Below are 18,909 nucleotides of genomic sequence, written 5' to 3'. Positions count from 1 at the left end.
TTCAACCACCGGTGATGCACTTTCGCTCGAAACGGCGCTGGCTCTTTTGGCAGTCCGTAGCTTCTTCGATGTAGGTAAATCAGGCAATGATATTCGTCCTCGTCTTTTAGCTTTGCCACCATGAGTAGCCTGCGAATCCAAGCCGACTTCCTCATTTTGATCGATTTGCGGCAAAGGCGCACCCATTGTGGCCCGCCGAGAACCTCTACTCCTTTTATCAGGAACAGGTGGTGGAAGCATGTCGGTAGTGACGTCGCCAACTTTCCTCTTTCCTCCTTTGGTGTGAAGTGCACCTTCAGCCGGGGAAGGAATCAAAGATTGTTCAGCGAGCCCTTTCCCCTTTCCTTTGGTCTTTGCATGTAGTTCGTCACCGACTCTTTCCTTTCCTTTCGTTGAGGGCGCAAAAGCGGGGGGTTTCGCGACAGGAGCTACCACATGAGCAAGCAATTCAGACTGCTCATGTGCCTTTCGACGAGTTGTGCGAGACGGCAAGGAAGACCTCGGCCGCGAAGGGCCTGCTTGTGAAGAAGCGCTGATAGCGGGCTCATCAGGTAAGAGGTTGAGAAGATTGTGTTTACTGTCCTTCCACTTTGTGACGATGAGCAAGACAGGTCACCACGCATGGTTTTCGAAATAGCTTACCTGTAAGAAAACCGGTGAATTATCCAGCTTCGCTTGCTGCATACACCAATGAGAGAGCCTCTGATTATTCGGTTGAGTGACGTACCTCTGGGTTCCAGCCTTCCAACAGCGTCACGAATCTTTCCAGATGAAACTTTTCTCGGATCAACCCATCATGACTTTCAACCACTTCTTTGAGCTCTCTCTCCTTTTCTGTAATTCGTTTTTCTCGCCTGACAATCACAGCCTCTTGTCTAAGACCTTGGCTAATAGCCTCCATGCCTTTGCTCTGAGTCGCATGCCCGTTTGGATGAGTTGTAGACGGGATGCCCATAGAAGGACTCGACAACGAAGGTCGAGCACGAAGACTTCGAGATCGACGCTCTTCCAAAGCTGTAGACACGAACGGCGTATCGGTAATGACTGTTTTCACTTGATTTGTAGTTGTCGGCAACCGAGACGACGCTGCTAATTGTGACGATTCATTGCTCATGGCGAATTACCTCCACTTCACGCGAATGGCTAAGTTTTGATGTCACGCAAGAGGCATAGATCGAGTTGTGGGCTGTCTCGAGAGCGGAAAAAAAAAGGAGTATCGTATCAGCACGTAGTATATGGGCAGAAAATACCACAGGGTGTCTAGGTGATTTCTGGAGATGAAAGTATGGAAATCAAGAGCGCCGGAAGAGATATGTTTTAGCTAAGAGCGCGAACGAGAGCGAAGCAACACTTCCTTTCCTGATTTAATTCCGAGCGTGGCAGCGACAGGTGTCCCAATCCACACCGAGTGTTGTTGTCATCAGAGATTCGCGCAGGAGCCATACGTACGCTGCCCTATACTGAAAGTGCTCGCTATCTATCAGTAGTCTATGCGGCAAGGCCCAGGAGTAGATCATCATAGCCATGGCCCAACCTGAAGATCTAATTTCTACACCTACCCCAACTACCAGAAAAGCAGCTGAGGCGGCAGCTTCAAATCAGCATGCCCTCGTAAATCTCATTCGTCTTGTCAAGTCTCTGGAGATCAAACTCGCGGAAAGCGAAGAAGACGAGTATTTGAACATTTACATAATTAGAAAGGATTGGGAGGTGAGTGCACCTATATATATATAACCCAGAGTCTCGCACTGAACACTCTGCAGACGGTTTTATATGCTCGCGTCCTGCTTGACACTCTTAAGCAAGGCAATGAACAGTCAGTTCAGATGGTAGCTACATCAGGGCACTCCATTGATGACTGTTAATTAGAACTTCTTCGACTACATCCACATTGTCAGGTCTCGAAAAGTCCCTTAATCACATACAATCAGCGTACCATTCCCGCCTAGCTTCGCCGCTTCCAACTTCACGCCTCAACCCTGCTCTGATAGCTTTACCCAGGTCACCTTCATCCACGATTCCTTATGACAGCCGTATTCCAAGTCCGCCTCTGACCACTACTACTCAGTTTCCAATACCATCCAATCAGACCGCATCAAAGAATGTGCGCCGACGTCGCGCACAGTTAGAAGACTACCTTGCCAAACGCAGTCGTGAAGACACCTTCGGCGAGGGGACTGGACTGCTGACTATTAAACCCATTCATGATTCTGAAGATGCTAGTTCTAAACCATCGGAAGCGCGCGATGAACTTTTGGGCGATGCGATACCGGGAAGCGCTCTCGGAGCGGTGCAAGTCCATGAAGAACTCAGCGGACAGTTGGCTGATGTGAGTTATCTGCTTAACATCGTCGGAGCTTATGGAATTCCCTTCAGATGTCGCAGCGACTTAAGCTCAACGCGATTCATTTTTCAAATTCTCTGGAGAATGAAAAACATTTGATACAGAATTCACAAGATGTTTTGGAAAGTGGGTGTTGTTCCCGTGATATCTCCTCCACTTGGAGCGTATATCACTTATTGAAACTTTGTAGAGAACCTTTCGGCCACCAAAACAAGCAAAAAACATCTCTCCACTGTGTCTAAGAAAGGCAGAAGCACAACGTATCTGACTTTGGGGATTATTCTACTAGTCATGATCGTTTTTATTTGGACCTACCTCCTCATACGCTTCACTTAGCGACCTTTTATTGTAATATGCATAATTACGTAGGTCATAAATGGTTGATAGGCATTGTATTCCTTGATAGACCAGACTTGTTCATAAAGAACAACCGAGTAGAGTTGGTACACCCTCGCATTAAGTACGTAGGTGACCTAGACGCGAAAATTGGTTCCGTCAATATTACTCTCTCTTCTGCCGTTTCTGCGTTTTTGTTTTGGGAAGCAGCTGTCATCTCGTTGGTGATCATTCGTTTGTTCATTCAGTTTTGCTACATACTTTATACAATCTGGTGTTGAAACATCGTATTTCTCTTTCTTAAACGCTCTGCTTATCTAGATCATCTCAACCTACAAACCGAACCGTCATTTTCAGAAAAATCTACCATGCAAAATAAACCAGAACAAGATCGAAATCAAGAAGCCACGGTATACCTGGTAAGCACATCTATCAGCTCCCACGAGGTGCCCGCTCATCCATTACGTGCGTAGGGTAACTTAGATGAAAGATGCACGGATGCGTTAATATGGGAGCTGATGTTGTGAGTTGAATGATGGTTTCCCGTTTGAATCTCACTAACGTCCATTAAGACAAGCGGGCCCAGTGTGTACGTTCTTTTTGTTGCTCTTCCCTGGATGCCGGCTCCTCTGAGATATATAAGCTAATGTTCAACAGCCAACGTTTTCCTTCCTAAAGACAGAATCTCCCAAGCTCATCAAGGATTTGGTTTCTGTGAATTCATGTCTGAAGCAGATGCCGAATATGCTGTCAAGATCATGAACCAGATAAAATTGTATGGGAAACCCATCAGAGTCAACAAAGCATCGTACGATAAGAAGCAGGTGGATGTTGGGGCCAATCTTTTCGTGGGAAATTTGGATCCGAACGTGGACGAGCAGACATTGTACGATACTTTCAGCACCTTTGGAACTTTGGCAGAGCAGCCCAAGGTTGGTTCCTTTCTTTTTCACGTAAAATGAGTCTATCTAACGTATCGATCAGATTGCACGAGACCCTACGACAGGTCTGTCCAAAGGTCATGCCTTCATTGCCTACAATGACTTTGAAGCTGCCGATCTGGCGATTGAGAATATGAACGGACAATTCTTTGGAGGCAAACAGATTACCGCACAATACGCATTCAAGAAGGACGGCAAGGGAGAAAGGCATGGTAGCCAAGCGGAGAGGCTGTTGGCCGCCCAGGCCAAGTGAGTATTCGTTTTTATAATTACATATCCAGGCATTGACAAACAATCGCTGCAGAAAGAGACAGCTGTTGCCTGCCACTGGAGGTCCAGCACTTCCGTATCAAGGTATGTAGTTATCTTGGTCAGCTAGCCTCAACTGATGTCTTCTCAGGTCAATATGCCAACGCTTTGGTTGTTAACTCTGTTCCCGCAGCCCCTTCAGGTATGCCTACTTATCCCCCGCCGCCCCCGCCTGGTATGCCCGTTTACCAAGCACCTGCACCTGACGCGGGATATGCCGGTTATCCTGGTGCTCCTGCAGGCTATGCACCCCCGCCACCTGCTGGCTTCCCTGTGGCGCAGTATCAAATGCCTGTGGCTGCACCAGGACAGGCTCCTCCGGCCCCTCCGCCTATAAGAATGGGTTTCCAAGGATAATGGAACACGTGAAACAGTGATGGAAATGCAGAGATTGTCTGAATGCTATACATAGTGATGAAGTATGAGATGTGATGCGATCATAGAATCAGTCTTGATCCGCCTGCTATTCTGCTAACGTCAAAGTAATACGAGGATTGGGCCACCCCTCCGACCGCTTCAGCCTAACTCGGACTTCTTCCCCCATCTTCCAAAATTTCCCAGCAGGATGCTCCATTTTCGCAACATGGATACCTAAACTCTCAACCGCTACTGTTGTCCATTCTCCAAAAACTGAACTTTCAGACACGCCAGCAATTCTTGCGATCATCTCACCCCTGACGTCAACGAGCCCCTCTTCCTCCTTGACGGATCTCCCTGGGACTGGCCATCCATTAGGCGACTGGAAATGTTTATTAATCACCTGTGTTTTCCAAAATAGTTCCGCGTTGACTCCTGCCCTCTTAGCCCGCTTTGATCCTTCGTCGCTTCTCTGCGCCAAGGTCACAATTTCCTCCTTCTTAAGGCTTTTGGCCAATTTCCCTGTCTCACCGCGGTCTTTCGCAAGCGCAGCCTTGATTTGCCAATGCACAAGCATATCATCAAATCTTCTCAGGGGTGAGGTTGCACGCACATAACCTCCGCCAGGGGCATCAAAGCCCATAATCCAGTGTGCGGAGGGTTTGAGACTGACAAATGCTGACGAACGGTACCACCCAGGTTCCGCCATCACATAAGGGTCGATGATACCCATACCAGGTATACGAAGAGAAAGCCATTGATCTAGAGTCGAGTTCGTGGCGACAGGTTTTGGGGCAGTACTGCCTCTGTATATCATGGGGATGTTGCGCTCTGAGCAGAAGGACGCCGCCAATCTACCAGCCAAAATCATGAATTCGGCGACCATCGTCGCGGATGTGAGGGTTGCGGGAGAAGACGAGACGCAGTAATCAACTGATAAAGAGCCAGAGAAAAGTTGGGGACATGAGGGTATGTTGGGAAGGGCAAAAACATCAGGGTTAGGTGGGGCTTGTTGATTGAGGATCCGGACTGAAGAAGACGGCCAAGTCCAATCAAATCCAGCAGTGGCATAGCGCTTGGCACGGATATTCTTGGCTAGTTCATAAAGCTTCTGCAAATCTTCAATATCTGAAGAGATTACCTCAGATTTGACAGGCTCATCAAAACTTTGTGGACCGCCAAATGGACGATATGATTTCACAGGAGTAAGTCCGAGAGCTCGGTCGACCGAGGAATAGGTGACTACCCGAGGCTTCTTGATCCATCCCAAATTGACCTTCGTGTCATGAACTTCGCCATCCTTGCCTACTCTGGCCGAAAAGGTTATTACACCTTGTCTCCCTTCATCTCTCTGCACACTGGCTCCCAGAGATAGTTCCCTCATGATCACGTCTGATGGGAACAAGGGGGAGTTTCCTTCGGGCAAATATAGGGAAGATCCCATGACAGAAGCTCGCTTTGCCAAAGGATGGGCAGGAGGGATATACCTCGTGGGGTCAGCCACGTGTACATGGACCCAAACGTCTTCCGAGTTTAATATTCGCTCCAGAGCAATGCCATCATCCAATTCAGATGCAGTGGCATCATCAATCACATAGACTTTTTGGTCAGAGTAATCTATTCTTAGATGATCCAATTCATTGCCCTGGAGGAATTCGCCTTCACCCTTGATATCGCCGCTGGTAGAAGCCTTGGCTAGAGCCTTCATGTTCGATTCCGCCACTCTAGAGGTCTCCAAGCTGTCCCAGGGAAGGATCATACCCATCTTCTGTAACAAAATGGTAATTGTTCCTCGGTCGACGACTTCTTCCGGATCGGGAGTGATCAACCTTGCAATGGCGATGGCGAGAGACAAGAAGGGCGACGTTTGGGTGGAACGAGTTTCGGCGACAGCACCGAAGAGGGTGTAGATCATGTCAAGGTCCGTTGAGGACCAGCTGGGAAGACCGTTCGTATATGGTTTAAGAGGGTCACCTTCGGTCTCTGTGTAGATTTTTTCAGATAAAGCAATGACAGCTTTAGCTCTGTCCACGAATGAACGCAATGGTTCAGCGTCGTCTCCATTCGACTTGTGTGCCTCAACCCATCGCTGAACCCGCTCAATTCGTTGTCTCTCGGCCTTGCTGCGAACTATAAATGTCCCAGTAGCCCACATATCTCCTTCGTCGCTGACAAACATATCAGGACGTCCCATAAGAAGAACGTGGGCAGCGTATGCAGGTAAGGTATTTGGCTTTATTTGAATAGGTGGAGACTGGGATTCTGTTCCGCTTGAAGGGTTGAGGATGTACTCCGCGGCCTCTACAGCGGTGATGGTCGTCCGCTCGCTGTCGTTTTCCGACGCCCATTTCTCCCATACACCTTCCGCGCCGCCAATGAGACCTTTGTCAAACGTCCCTCCTCGAAGTTTGCCGCACATCCTCTCAGTTTCCCTTTGCACCCTCCTGAGCATCAATGCAACCTTTCTCCTTGCCTCCATCATCTCTGGAGTGGTGGACGTTGTCTCACTTGCCAAACCGGAGCTGCTTTCCGATTGGGCCCAAGCTTGAAGTAGTTCAGGTGACCAACAAGCCTCTGTAAGTGATGGAGGCATGAGAGATATGGGCATAATGAACTGCACGTCGTGGGCTGACACTGGCCAGATTTCACCAGACGATCGAAGGAGGAGAAAACGAGGGCGTTCGCCTATAAGGATGGAGGCCAGGATTAAGCCCAAGGAGACCTGACCGGATCTGCGAACAATCAGTACAAGTATATCTATGCTGGACACCATTACTTACCTTCGGCATTCTACTACGCGTCCAATCTCTAATCCAGCACTACTCCCGTCTCCTTCAATAGACCCCCAATCCAACCCTACCTCAGCATCTACATCATTGACAAAATATGCCCTTCGGTCATTGCTCTGGCCTTCTGCAACCTCAAACTTGACTCGGGCTGGTTTTTCGGACTTCAAGCTGGTCGGTGCTCTTGATGTGGACAAGAGCGTGGCGTCGGCAGCAAGAGTGTCCAGTATCTCTCTGGCCTTCAGTTGCGGTTGCTTAGTCGAAGAGCCTACTCTGGTGCGGCGAGCATCGCATGAGCGAGAGGTGGATGCAAAGGCTCTACGAGCAAAGCTTGACGAGATCGCTGATCTTGCCGGCAAGAGGGCCATCTTGTTTCGCAGTAAGAGTGTAGAACCAAATATTTTAGTACAGAAGCCTCGAAGCCTTGATAATTTTGCAGTGCCAACCGCTCCAGTGTTGCTTCTTGTGCCCGCGCCGAAATATCTGCTGGGTCTACAAATCTGATGCCATCGTAACTTAAAGGGGCATTTGATTTATTTTCCCATAAAATCACAAAATTCCCTGTCCAAAATAAGGCCTATTTAATTAATGACAGTCTCAAGCGCTCCTTTATGCGTCACCCACCAGCTAGCTCTCTTCTGCTCTCGGTCAACCGTCCTCTACGTCTACCACACTTTTGCTCAACACGCCATGTCGTTCTTTCACGTTGTATTTGTGGCTTTCGTCATTGCGGCCATTGGAGCTGCTGGATGGTTTGTGACTCCCAAAGGAAAGAACCAAACGTGAGCTTCTCGGTGTACTCGCTACAGGACATCGACATTGATACACTCTATAGATTACTTCGAACGAGCTTGCTGCTGACTCTGACATGCTGCTACCTCATGTAAGTCGATTTAAGGACCTAAATAAACTCTATGAAGTTGATTAAATTATAGGTGGGCTATCACATACCTATGTCAATTGCACCCCCTCATCAGTAGGTTCCCGCCTGTTTATGTTATGTTAAAGAAAAGGGCCATGCTGATGCTATGACATGTCCAGCACCTCGTCGTTCAGATTTGCGAATGGAGTATTAGATTTCGACTTGTCCGATAATGCATTGTTGTACAGATCTACCGCTTCCTGTATCACGACGCTACCCCATCTCCAAACGTATTTCTCCACGACTTTTTTCCATCAATCTCGACCATGGGTGTTTCCGAAAATTGCACCGATGACAATCTGTTTGCCATCATTAGTTGCCCGTGAAAGATGACGCTTGGGGAGTTTGTGCGTTTTGAAGGCTGTCGGGTTTTGTAGAGACGGGACTCATATTTCGGACAGAACCGAAGTTCATATAATGCTTGGACTGGGCAACTGACCATGCCCATGGCAAGGAACCGATGACGAGAACTAAGAACAAACATATAGGTAAGAGAGGGAGTACTAAACGATTGATCAGCTTTGACCACTGTTCACAACAATATACCTACAATATGTCAACGTTCCCAGCCTGAATTCCAACCCAACCTCCCAAGCTTGTATATCGTCCCACTGTTCCCGCGCCTTACTCACGTCTCTCAACTCCATCATCGCACCCCCTGCTACCCCCAAAGCGCTCAGGACCGTACAGAAAAATGCCGGATGTGGGCCGTTGCCCCACTTGAAGCTCGCTACGCTCTTTCCCTTATCATCCGCCCCGTCTTCATGTACTAGCGGTCTTACGGAATCAATATCCCTGGGATAATCTGGCCGATGGGGTACAGCTTCAAGATGAGACTTTTGCCTTAAAAGAGCGAGGCGCGGTAGATGCCACGATATTAGGCCCACAATAAATATCAGCACGGATATGAGAGTGAGAATCCCAGATAGTAAGAGAAGTATTGGTGAAAAGGGGGACGGTGGGAGAACAATAAGTGCCTTCCCGAGGGAAAGGGGCAAGAAAGCTGCATCTGAAAGCAGAGTGAGACAAAAATAGGCAGATCATAAGCGTACTTACGATAAGCCGCTTCCCCCGAAGAAGTACACATAATTGACTCGTTGGCCTTCATCCTTGAGCAGATACCTAGCGATCAAAACCGTGTAAGTGATTGTTTCTGCGTCGAATAAATGTCCTCACGTAAAGCTCCAACGAAGATACTCGGTCCATTGATGCCCAACCATTCTTCCAGCCTCACGTTCCCTGACTGTACAATGGTTTTGGTAGCGTTTACGATGTCGTTCCCAGGACTCGTTTCCTCCAACTCCTGTTTGATGTCCCTGATGGCTGCCACGGCAGAGGCCCTCAACGGTGACAATGATGATGATGTCGAGTTTACTGGCAGGCTACCGGCTGTGACTTTTCTTGCGTGACCGATGGGTTGAATAGAAAAGAAGGTCGTCTCATGATGCTTCACCGTAGGCAGAAGGAGGGAAATTAGGGTGAGTATAAGTGCGAAAACGAGTAAAGGTGGGATCAAGCATTTTGTAATAAGGATAATGAAACGGGGAAGAGACGCTTTCTTCCACTCCAACAGGACGTCTTGCTGGTCTTCTGTATGATGTAGCTCTGGGAGTGTTGGGCTAAATGGGAGCATGCGAGACAAGCTGACCACTCTCATCGTTTAATTAGCTGTGATGAAAAGCCACACGCTGTTTTTGAGAGTCGATAATGATTAATTTAAGAAAACGCGAGAATCACAGCGCATGTGAACATAGGTTCATCCCTCTGATTAACATCACTTCGGCCAGACCTCATCTCCGTCACGCTGTCTAAGGGTAAATTGATATCGGTGATGTCTCTTCTGTGCTTCTTTTCCATAGGGAGGGAGATCCTTTGTCGTAACTTCAGATCCTTTGTCGTAACTTCATGTTATGGCTCTACATTGTAATGGCCACAGTAGTAGACTGCATCTCCTGAATGGCCAAGATCTCATCTGTCGATCCTACGCTAGCGAAATCTTCGCCAAAGTCTGATACGCTGCACGGAAGGCACAAATAAAAAGATCGTTCATCTGCATCTAGGATAATCCTTTCCCTCGCGCCATATCAATATCACTTGCGTATAGTCTACAAATGCTCCTGCTACATGACGCTGAGCACTACTGTTATCATACGCAGAATACTGAAGGGCATCAAATACACCGCCTTTTAGAGTCCGGATTTGTCGGCAATCGACCTTGCTTTATCAACGCTCTTCCCACAAGTCCCACACGCCAATGTACCTATGAGTAATATTCTGCAGGCTGGGGATCGGTCGTATTTGTGTTGTACACTTGAGGACGGTAAGTCAGTGCCCCGCTGGCTGTTCCATTCTGAGCTTGGACAGTACATATGTCAAGGAAATCCTACAAGGGACAGTGAGCAAATGTACAAAGACCTCTGGCAGTGAAGGGATTCCCTTCATTCCCGCGATAACACCCACATTGATGTTCTGAACGATAAGACTCGGTGTCGTTGCACAGGTTGAGCATGTAGAAGCAGATGCAGAAATGGTCGAATTGCCCAATGCAGCAGTACTGGCCGTTTGCCCTTGGCACAAGCATGCGACAAATTGGTTGTTATAAATGTAGTCATCCTGGTTGGTAGTGACTATTAAAACCGCTGGTTGGTCAGCATTTGCTTGATACTTGTTGGATAAAAATTGATCTTCCTGTTTGGCGATCCATCTATCATGCCTCCTGTGTTGTCTGCAGAATTCTCTTGGCAAGGGTGTACTCACATCTATCAGCATATTCCCACCGACAGTACAGCATGACAACCGCCCAATCCGTGCATGCTGACATACAGGTGTCCGCATCAGTAGCTCTGATGATGTCTAAGCCGAGAAGAACCAGCCAGAAAGTGAGAGTGAGCAGCCGAGTTAAGGAGGTCATTTTATTGGCGCAGAAATTAGTTGGCTCGAGCAGGAATACGGTGAGAAGAATGTTCGCATGATGAGGGATGTTCGTGGTATTATAATGTGACACATGGGTACAAATTATTATGCGCAGATGAGATGTAAAAGGAATCGCTATGTATAGAACTGGAATCTATTGATAATATAACGAAGCGCAGTATAGCAGGAATGCCGAAGAAGGCCGTGGCAACAACAAGTAGGGTGGGACAAAAATGGCGTGCACAGTCGAAAATAAATTTCCATCAATTTCTCCAGCACGTTCAGAAGGACAAATAAATAAATAATAGGCCCGTCCGCCTCGCCTTTTTCCTATCGTTCTTTCATCTTGATCAGGTCTACAACACGGTTTTGGGAGGCCTTCGTGCAGCTGCCGAGGTCTTCTCAAAAGGGAATTTACAGGTCCTCAGAAGGTCGGCAAGGCCTATGATAAAAGTGTAACCGAACATTGCCAAGGCCTTGCCGTCATATTCCGATGCGAACACAGGCCTTTGCTGCCGCAGCGCAGGACATCTCCAGCGGAAGCCACCTCTATTACAGCGCAGCTCCTCTATTACCCATGATACGAACATACGACGTGCCTAACTGAATGATTACTGCAAGCAACACTTCTTCACCACACACTACCTATGAAACTCGGCGATACATGATGACAACTTTTACCCACTACGATGAAGGATGATCTTTTCTTATTAGAAAGTAGTAAAGGCCAGTAAAGCAGCACAAGCTCATCCTGGTAGAGGATGGGGAGGCATAGTTTTGCTGTCTTGCTGATGCCACTTTGAAGAGTAATGGATGACTTTAATATTGATACTCATAAGGCTGCGGTTCAGTGATATTCGTGTGGTAACCTTGAGGCCTGTAATGCAAAGCATCGGCTGCTGTTCCATTCTGTGCCTGCACGGTGCATAATTGGAGGAGATCCTAGACCGATTCCGAAACAGGTTAAGCCACCACCAGCGCTTGCTTCTGACTTGATACGATTATGCTTACTCTCAGATCTCTCTTCACTAACCCTGGAGTAGTATGGCAGTTCAAGCAGACACCGACAGATGCAGAGATGGTATTGTTGCCTATACTCCCAGCTGCAGTTTCCCCTCTGCAAAGACAGCCAACGAATTTGTTGTTGTAATTATAATTATGTTGGTTATGCTTGACTGTTCTTGCACATCAGTTGAATCGTCAAATGCAAGAGCGCCTACTTACATCGGTTTATATACTCCCATCGGCAGTGTTCTATCACACGAGACCAATTTGTGCAGGCCATCACACATTGTTCTTGTGAAGCGTCTGCCAATGATACCGCAAGAGTAAGGAATATGGCTATGAGAAAGGGCACGAAGCAGATGAGTGAACGGAGCATTCGTTGAAGCGCGGTGTCTGCGGCGTTGAGGTGTTTGTGTACTACGTAGTAAGCAGCGTTTTCGTGACATACATGCATCTAATTGTGTCCTATATAACCGCAGCCCAATGAAGAATGCCCAGCCGTGAAGGTTGCTGGCCATTTGGCACTGAATGAGAAGATTGAGGGAAGATCTAGAAAACGCGATCGAGCAAGAGCTGAGATCTCGTTCGTTCGATCCTTCGACGACAACGCTGAGTTTAGGGTGAAAATGAGGAACAGGGATGGGCCATTGGATATGCCGTTGAAATAACAAACAAAGGTGCATTTTGAAATGGAGAAATAGCCAAGGACTTAGCAAAACGTCAGCAGACTCTTAGTGTGATCGTGGCATTGCTGCACCCAACAAAACGTCTGTCTACTTCGTACTTATCGCAAATCTATCTATTATATATCGTTCAATCAAGACGCAGTTCAAGCTCTATCGCCATATACTATCGATGTCCTTTTCATTGTTCATCAATTGCTTGGGTCCCTTTCACCATCTATAAAGCCGTGACGCCAAAGAAGAATGCCATCAAGAGTGTGCCCATCCAACATAACAATGTCGCCTTTGCCAAAGTCTGGACACCTTTTCCAACCACCGCATCCTTCGATGTATCCTCCGCCGTCTCATACCCCTGAGGTCGAAAGATAGTAGCATTGAAAGATGTACCATTTGCCGATTGGATTGAGCATAGTCGGAGAAAGTCCTGTGTTGAGAAATCAAGCAGTGAGCAGCAAGCGACGGAAGCGAGCAAAAGTATCTGTTATCTACCTGAAGATTCTCCTGGATCAGTGCAGGTGTCGTCTGGCAGCTCTCGCAGATTCCAGCAGATCCCGTGATTGTTTCGTTCCCCAGTGTACCAGCATAAGTCTGTCCTTCACAAAGACAACCAATAAAGTCGTTCATGTAAGTTAAATTGAATTGCTGCACCGCTGCACAGAACGGTCAGCGACGTTCTTCTTTCATCATCATACCCTGACCCTCCATGTTTCTAATTTGTCACTCACTGGTTTCCTTATATTGTCCCCTACAGTAGCCTAACACCACTGACCAATCTGAACAAGCTGAAAGGCATTGTTTATCTTCGTCCGTCGCAATCACCCCACTGAAGAAGAAGAAGAAGGCGCCGATCAAGAAAATGCCGGTTGCCGCCCTGAACATTTAATTGGTTTCGTTATGGTTTGGACAGCTACGTTTACGAACTAATGATACTGAGATTCCTGCTTGAGAGTCCCTTCTTGGTATATCCTATATGCATTTATGAGCTTTGCCATACCTTTGCACTTTGATCCCAAGCAAGAAGCTAGCGGGCAAAGAGAACACAACACGCGGTAACGAGTCGTCGTTTGATAGGTAGTAGGAGACTTCCGTTCATCAAATGAGGAAGCGTACGGCATCTTCTTGAATCTTGACAGTCCTTTATTATTGCGCAGCAGCATTTATGATGTAAGGAGGAAAATCTTGGTATATGTAGCTATCCACTGCCAAATCAAACCTAGAACAATATTGCTTTGGCAACAGATATCAATCAACGTTCTGACGGTGGGTGATGATTGGTGTTTATGTATAGTATCGGTTTTAAATGTGATGTTGATTCAGAATGGAACTGCCGGCATCCGTGATTCGAGGCTTCAAGAGCATGTTTATAGATACTACAGCCATGCATGGAAAGATGTAAAAACTCCATTATTCTTTTCTTAATTGCATTGCAAGCAACACACTCAAGCCGCCATCATGCACATCAGACTCTGACAAATGGCTTGCCCTTCCGAACTCTCCTCAGAATGTAAATATATGAGCGCCGGATTCCTTCCCCATCAATCAGCCTCAATCTTCAACTAGCAAAATAGAAGGAAGAAACTTACCACACCGATAACGACCATCTTGCCATCGAAAGCAGACGAGCGATATGGCCTCTTTTGATCCAACAAGATCTTTGCTCTGACTTCCTTATACATCAATTTCGACTGCAAGAGCTCATCATAAAATATGCGCTTCGTCCAAAGTCTTTTATCCTGAATCTCCGAGGTACTGTGTTCAATCAAATTGTTGTCCATCTGGGCGACAGGGACAGGGTTCACTAGCGGACATTTGATGACGCGCGGTTTCTCACGTTTGGCACCGCTTTCAGGGGGAGAAGGTGATGTGGATGAAGAGGCAGTGGATAATGAAGCTTTGTCGAGAGATAAATATGGATGTTGAAGACCTCCCAAGACTTGACGTGGACGTCCAGGATGATCATGGAAAGTGTGTCGAGAGTAATCCCGCAAGGTCATCCAGTATTGCCTCATGAGCTGCCCATCCTTCTTCCTCACCAAGGGCTTTGCATCTGGCACAGGCTCAACCATGACCGCTCGTGTACCCCAAGCCGTTACGATATTGCGATGGTTGAAACGTATGCTGACCCCGGAATCCCAAGATTTCCAGGGAACAACATGTGGATTTTCCCACTTGTAAGTGGATTTGGTTTGTTTCGGAGATATAATTGTAGCTCTTTTGCTGATTCTCTTTGATCTGCTCTTTTTGGACTTGTACCGGCTCGGCTCATCTTCCTCAGTTTCCCACCCATCATCCTGCCCAGAACGAAGGAACAGCTCAAATGCCTCTATTAACTGATCTCTCCATGTCTTTTTGTTGAGCTTCGCACCGAGAGCTAACAGTTTGATATCTATACCCTTTGTTTTCGCCATGTGCCATTGCATCGCTTCGATAGTCTTTCCAAGAAGGGTCGTAATGTCGATTATGCCCTTACATCTGACAACATTTGGCGCACCAAGACCATCACTGGTATCACCAGACAAGGTAAAGGGTATAACACCCAATCGCTCGCCCTGCAAGAGCGCAGGATCAACCGAGAAGCTGTCAAAGGCGAGGCGAACTGGATGGAAGTCAGTATCGACATGTAAAGAATCCATGATAGAATCTAGAGGGGTTTCGTAAACACCCAAAGGGGTTGTATTCAAAGTAGGAAGTTGAAGGGAAGCGAGAGGCATGCAAAACGGAATTTCGTCCCAGTCCCAGGTATATGCTTCATCAATTTCGGAGCCTGGGCCGAAATGTGTTATATAGCTGCGCTTGAACGGCCGAGTACCTCGTTCTGTGGGTAAGGGAGCGTGTGTGTCGATGCTGTACACCGTCTCCAAGGGCGGGGGAACAGCCTCTGAAACGCCCTGAAAGGTGTCCTCCTCAGAATCATAATCAATATCATCGTAGACACTGGCAGGCTTGGGCCTCTGCGGGGTGGAAGCCGAAAGACAACTTGGGCGACCTCCGGATGCACAGGAATCCAATTCCCTGTTATGAAGCACCATCAGCTCGTCTTCAGGCTTCTTGACAAGGTCCCTCATAACAGAAGAAAGAATAAAGGGGCCCAAGAAGCGGAAATCTTCGCACACAGGGACGTCGGGCGTAGGAGAAAGTTTCTACCACATGTCAGTTTTTGTCTCGAAGGAAAACGGTACAGACTTACACCAATAGACACACCCGCTTTCCAGTCCCAAAGGCCTACAAAATTTTGCCTTGTCGTGTCTGCAGAAACCAGAAGTAAACCAACTTTACCACCTGGGCCCAGTTGAAGCTCAATATGGTGCATATGGTGCTTTGCTGGGACAAGAACTTCAACATATGGCAGCTTGGCCTCTGGGTGGGGAATCGGTGGTTGAAAGATACCATCAGATTGTTGAGGTGTGCCGACCGGCGGAATGAGACTGTAAAAGTAGATTCGATGGGCTACCTTGAGTGTAGAGTTGTAGGAAATTTCGTCACATGGTGGGTGGTTGCTATGGTAATCTGAGTGTCGTGGAGAGAAAAGAAAAGAGAAGGTACCTACACAGCGTAGGCGACAGCCACGACATTGTCTTCTACACACATGGTAGCACTGTCGATTGGCGCACCGAAGTTCATTTTCCATTTCCATACACCTTGCGCCTTCTTCCCACCTCTTGACTCTCCATCAAATTCGTAGGCGTTTCTGATCCTCCAAACAGACCATCCATCCCAGAGATAGTTCGAATCGGGGGCATTTGGAAATACGATCTCCCTATTAATGCGCTCTGTTACGAGGATGTGGTTAAGTTGAACTTGAGCTATTTCAGCATTGGGAAAGTGTAAGCACCTGATCTCTGACGGGCAGAGATTGGATAGGCGCTTTTCTTGTTCAATAAGAAGACCGAGCTCTTCGGCAGAGTTTGTGAGTCGGCTGGGGGCCGACGATTGGGTATGAGGGGAAACGGAATGATAGGACTTTCGATAACGAAGCTGGAGCTGGGAAGAAGAAGTAAATACTGAGTTTACGTATTTGTTAACCTGTGTAGTGTCAGCTTGTAGACTGGGCTGAGAGGAGAAAGAGCACTAACGCGTAGAAGAGCGGGGATATGTTGTATGGCGAGGTTGTTAAATATGCCGAGGAGGATGTCTGCGTGTCCTGACTCTGTGAATATTGCTGTGAGGGCGCTGCGGGGGCGTTTGTCGCTGTGGAATAGCATGGAGGGCAATTTGGGGGATGAAAGAAAGCAAAAAGACAACATGCGAGTGCCTGACGAACTTGCCCTCATTATTACACCGTCCAACTTCAGATTCATTCTTTCTGAATGATGAGGAGAACCAAAGTCGGCGACTTCCGCCATGTGAATACCATCGCCGATACCATCGATTTACATTTTCTGATTTCCGCTCATCAGCCGCTGTCTCAACGTAAGTTGCAACGTATCACTCATTATTCCTCCTTCTTCTCGTTCACTCACCATGACAGCTGCTCTTCCCGTCGACATATGGTCCCACATCCTTTCATATTGCATAGAAGTACCACCTACACCAGGGGCCCATGTTCCCCAACCAACTCTTGTCAACGCCCTGCGCGTTAGCTCGGTAAGTAGCAGTTTTAAGTTGCGCAATCGAATACCAGATTAACAAGTTTTTCCAGACACTGTTCCTCGCTGCCGCACCCCATTTGTACTCTCAAGCTACTGTCTCTGACCCAGGCAGCTTTCTTCTTGGGTTGGACAGACCTACTTCTGTTTTTCCCTCGTCCTTTATCACGAGTCAACAAATGGACTATGAGTATCTCAAATGGGGCCACAAGAAAATTCCTCTACTTCGTCATCTTCAGAAAGTCACATTTTTTCGCCCTTTTATTAGTGGCTATGACTCTGTCGTTTCTCCTGAATCCACAGGTTCTGAAGCCACCTTTGCTTCTTTAGGTTATGCCAACCAAATGCTCAGCCATCTACTCTTCACGGAAACCACTCATGTATCGCCAAAGTTCGAAACACTATCCATCCTGGACCCTCCAGAGCTCCCTGTGTACCCTCAGACGGTACCTCCATTTGCCCAATTCATACAGCTTTTCATCCGTTACTTCCAGCCAAGGTCGGTATGCGTTCAGAATGCCGATATTCTCATACCATCCCAAAAGGTCAAATTGCAAGATCTATATTTACCCGAAAATGTGATCATCCATGCCGACCTAGACTGGAAGCTCACCGTCATTTGGGGAACCACCAATAGGATTTGTTTCTTCAAATCAAAAATCGCGGAGGAAGGTAACCTTGACCTAGGAGCCTTGACTATAGCGGATCCTACTGAAGGGAACGGTCAGGCGATGGAAGCAGCTGTCGATATCAGAAGCGATGATGATGGGGGATGGGAAGACATTGACGGAATCTCGGGTGCATCATCTGGTCTCACATCGCAGCGGGCGCAAAACACTCCGTCCAATACTGCTCTCCACAATCAGTCAAACGAACTCTATCTTGGTGCTTTTGATCCAGAGGACCTGGAAGACGATTATTATGACGAGTATGACTGGGACGACGAGCTTGACGCAGATGATGACTTTGGAGGGATTTATGATGATGGCGTTGGCCTGCCCAGTCGTATGAGCGACTTTGATGGGGATGACGAGGTTGCTGCGGTTCTTCCGGGTGGTTTTTCTGAAGAAGAGGTCATAAGCACCCTTGCCGATTGTCTTAGCCGATCATTCAAACATTGTCGCATCAACAATAGAAAAGGTGGCGGAAAATCAATACAACGGACCATCTTCGAGTTCTACGGTCTAGAGCAGTTCCTGTCGGTGGATACGCTGGTATATCGGAATCCAGATATCTACGGACAAGACACCGAAGACCAAATTCTGCAAAAGGCTATGGACAGGATCAGGGAAATGGTACAGCAACATGTCGAACAGATGCTGGCGGGTGTTGGACAATTACCCGTCATCAAATTCTTGCGCGCGAATGAAGCGTCAGATTGTGAAGGATGTGGTAGGAAGATGGCGGAGTGTCGGATTAATAAACCTGAAGATTAGGTCAAAATGATGAATATATGTCTCTTGAGTGATCAGGATCTCCTAGCTTTTCATTAGGGTGTAATGGAAAGGGCAAATCAACCCGACATCTGGATGCGGCCATTCCTGTATATAATCGTGAAACTTTGGACCATACCAAACTACCGTCTAACGATCAGGTTGCAACGTTGACATTACTCCACAAGCAAATGCAATTACAGTCTGTACGTGGAAAGGTGTACCCTTATTATTTGATACAAGTCGGATTACATGATCCATCCTTAAGAGGGCATGCCACCACCACTGCACCAA

At 47.4% G+C, this 18,909-nt stretch overlaps 6 protein-coding genes across 6 annotated transcripts; 3 read left to right on the top strand and 3 right to left on the bottom strand.

Annotated features, from left to right (window-relative positions):
* Positions 1 to 1,524: 1,524 nt before the first annotated feature.
* CNBI2240 (hypothetical protein) lies at positions 1,525 to 2,680 on the top strand (the record flags this gene model as incomplete). The annotated part of the gene is made up of 5 exons (XM_768517.1): positions 1,525 to 1,710; positions 1,764 to 1,816; positions 1,870 to 2,329; positions 2,377 to 2,470; positions 2,535 to 2,680. The coding sequence occupies 5 exons, from the start codon at positions 1,525 to 1,527 to the stop codon at positions 2,678 to 2,680; spliced, it is 939 nt and encodes a 312-aa protein (XP_773610.1).
* A 368-nt stretch (positions 2,681 to 3,048) lies between these two features.
* Positions 3,049 to 4,287, top strand: CNBI2230 (hypothetical protein; the record flags this gene model as incomplete). The annotated part of the gene is made up of 7 exons (XM_768516.1): positions 3,049 to 3,099; positions 3,154 to 3,203; positions 3,253 to 3,269; positions 3,338 to 3,612; positions 3,665 to 3,870; positions 3,926 to 3,975; positions 4,022 to 4,287. The coding sequence occupies 7 exons, from the start codon at positions 3,049 to 3,051 to the stop codon at positions 4,285 to 4,287; spliced, it is 915 nt and encodes a 304-aa protein (XP_773609.1).
* A 106-nt stretch (positions 4,288 to 4,393) lies between these two features.
* On the bottom strand, positions 4,394 to 7,441 carry CNBI2220 (hypothetical protein; the record flags this gene model as incomplete). The annotated part of the gene is made up of 2 exons (XM_768515.1): positions 4,394 to 7,019; positions 7,068 to 7,441. The coding sequence occupies 2 exons, from the start codon at positions 7,439 to 7,441 to the stop codon at positions 4,394 to 4,396; spliced, it is 3,000 nt and encodes a 999-aa protein (XP_773608.1).
* Positions 7,442 to 8,307: 866 nt separating this feature from the next.
* On the bottom strand, positions 8,308 to 9,652 carry CNBI2210 (hypothetical protein; the record flags this gene model as incomplete). Its single annotated transcript, XM_768514.1, has 4 exons — positions 8,308 to 8,498; positions 8,546 to 9,004; positions 9,052 to 9,117; positions 9,172 to 9,652. 4 exons carry the CDS (start codon positions 9,650 to 9,652, stop codon positions 8,308 to 8,310), a joined length of 1,197 nt encoding a protein of 398 aa, XP_773607.1.
* A 4,441-nt stretch (positions 9,653 to 14,093) lies between these two features.
* CNBI2200 (hypothetical protein) lies at positions 14,094 to 16,840 on the bottom strand (the record flags this gene model as incomplete). Its single annotated transcript, XM_768513.1, has 5 exons — positions 14,094 to 14,123; positions 14,180 to 15,736; positions 15,784 to 16,093; positions 16,144 to 16,619; positions 16,670 to 16,840. 5 exons carry the CDS (start codon positions 16,838 to 16,840, stop codon positions 14,094 to 14,096), a joined length of 2,544 nt encoding a protein of 847 aa, XP_773606.1.
* A 217-nt stretch (positions 16,841 to 17,057) lies between these two features.
* Positions 17,058 to 18,618, top strand: CNBI2190 (hypothetical protein; the record flags this gene model as incomplete). Its single annotated transcript, XM_768512.1, has 2 exons — positions 17,058 to 17,180; positions 17,236 to 18,618. The coding sequence occupies 2 exons, from the start codon at positions 17,058 to 17,060 to the stop codon at positions 18,616 to 18,618; spliced, it is 1,506 nt and encodes a 501-aa protein (XP_773605.1).
* Between the last annotated feature and the right edge of the window lie 291 nt (positions 18,619 to 18,909).

Source organism: Cryptococcus neoformans, chromosome 9 (genome assembly GCF_000149385.1).
Source record: "Cryptococcus neoformans var. neoformans B-3501A chromosome 9, whole genome shotgun sequence".
Classification (NCBI taxonomy): domain Eukaryota; kingdom Fungi; phylum Basidiomycota; class Tremellomycetes; order Tremellales; family Cryptococcaceae; genus Cryptococcus; species Cryptococcus deneoformans.
The sequence above is the reverse complement of the archived record's forward strand: the minus strand, read 5'-3'. Positions and strand labels throughout refer to the sequence as shown.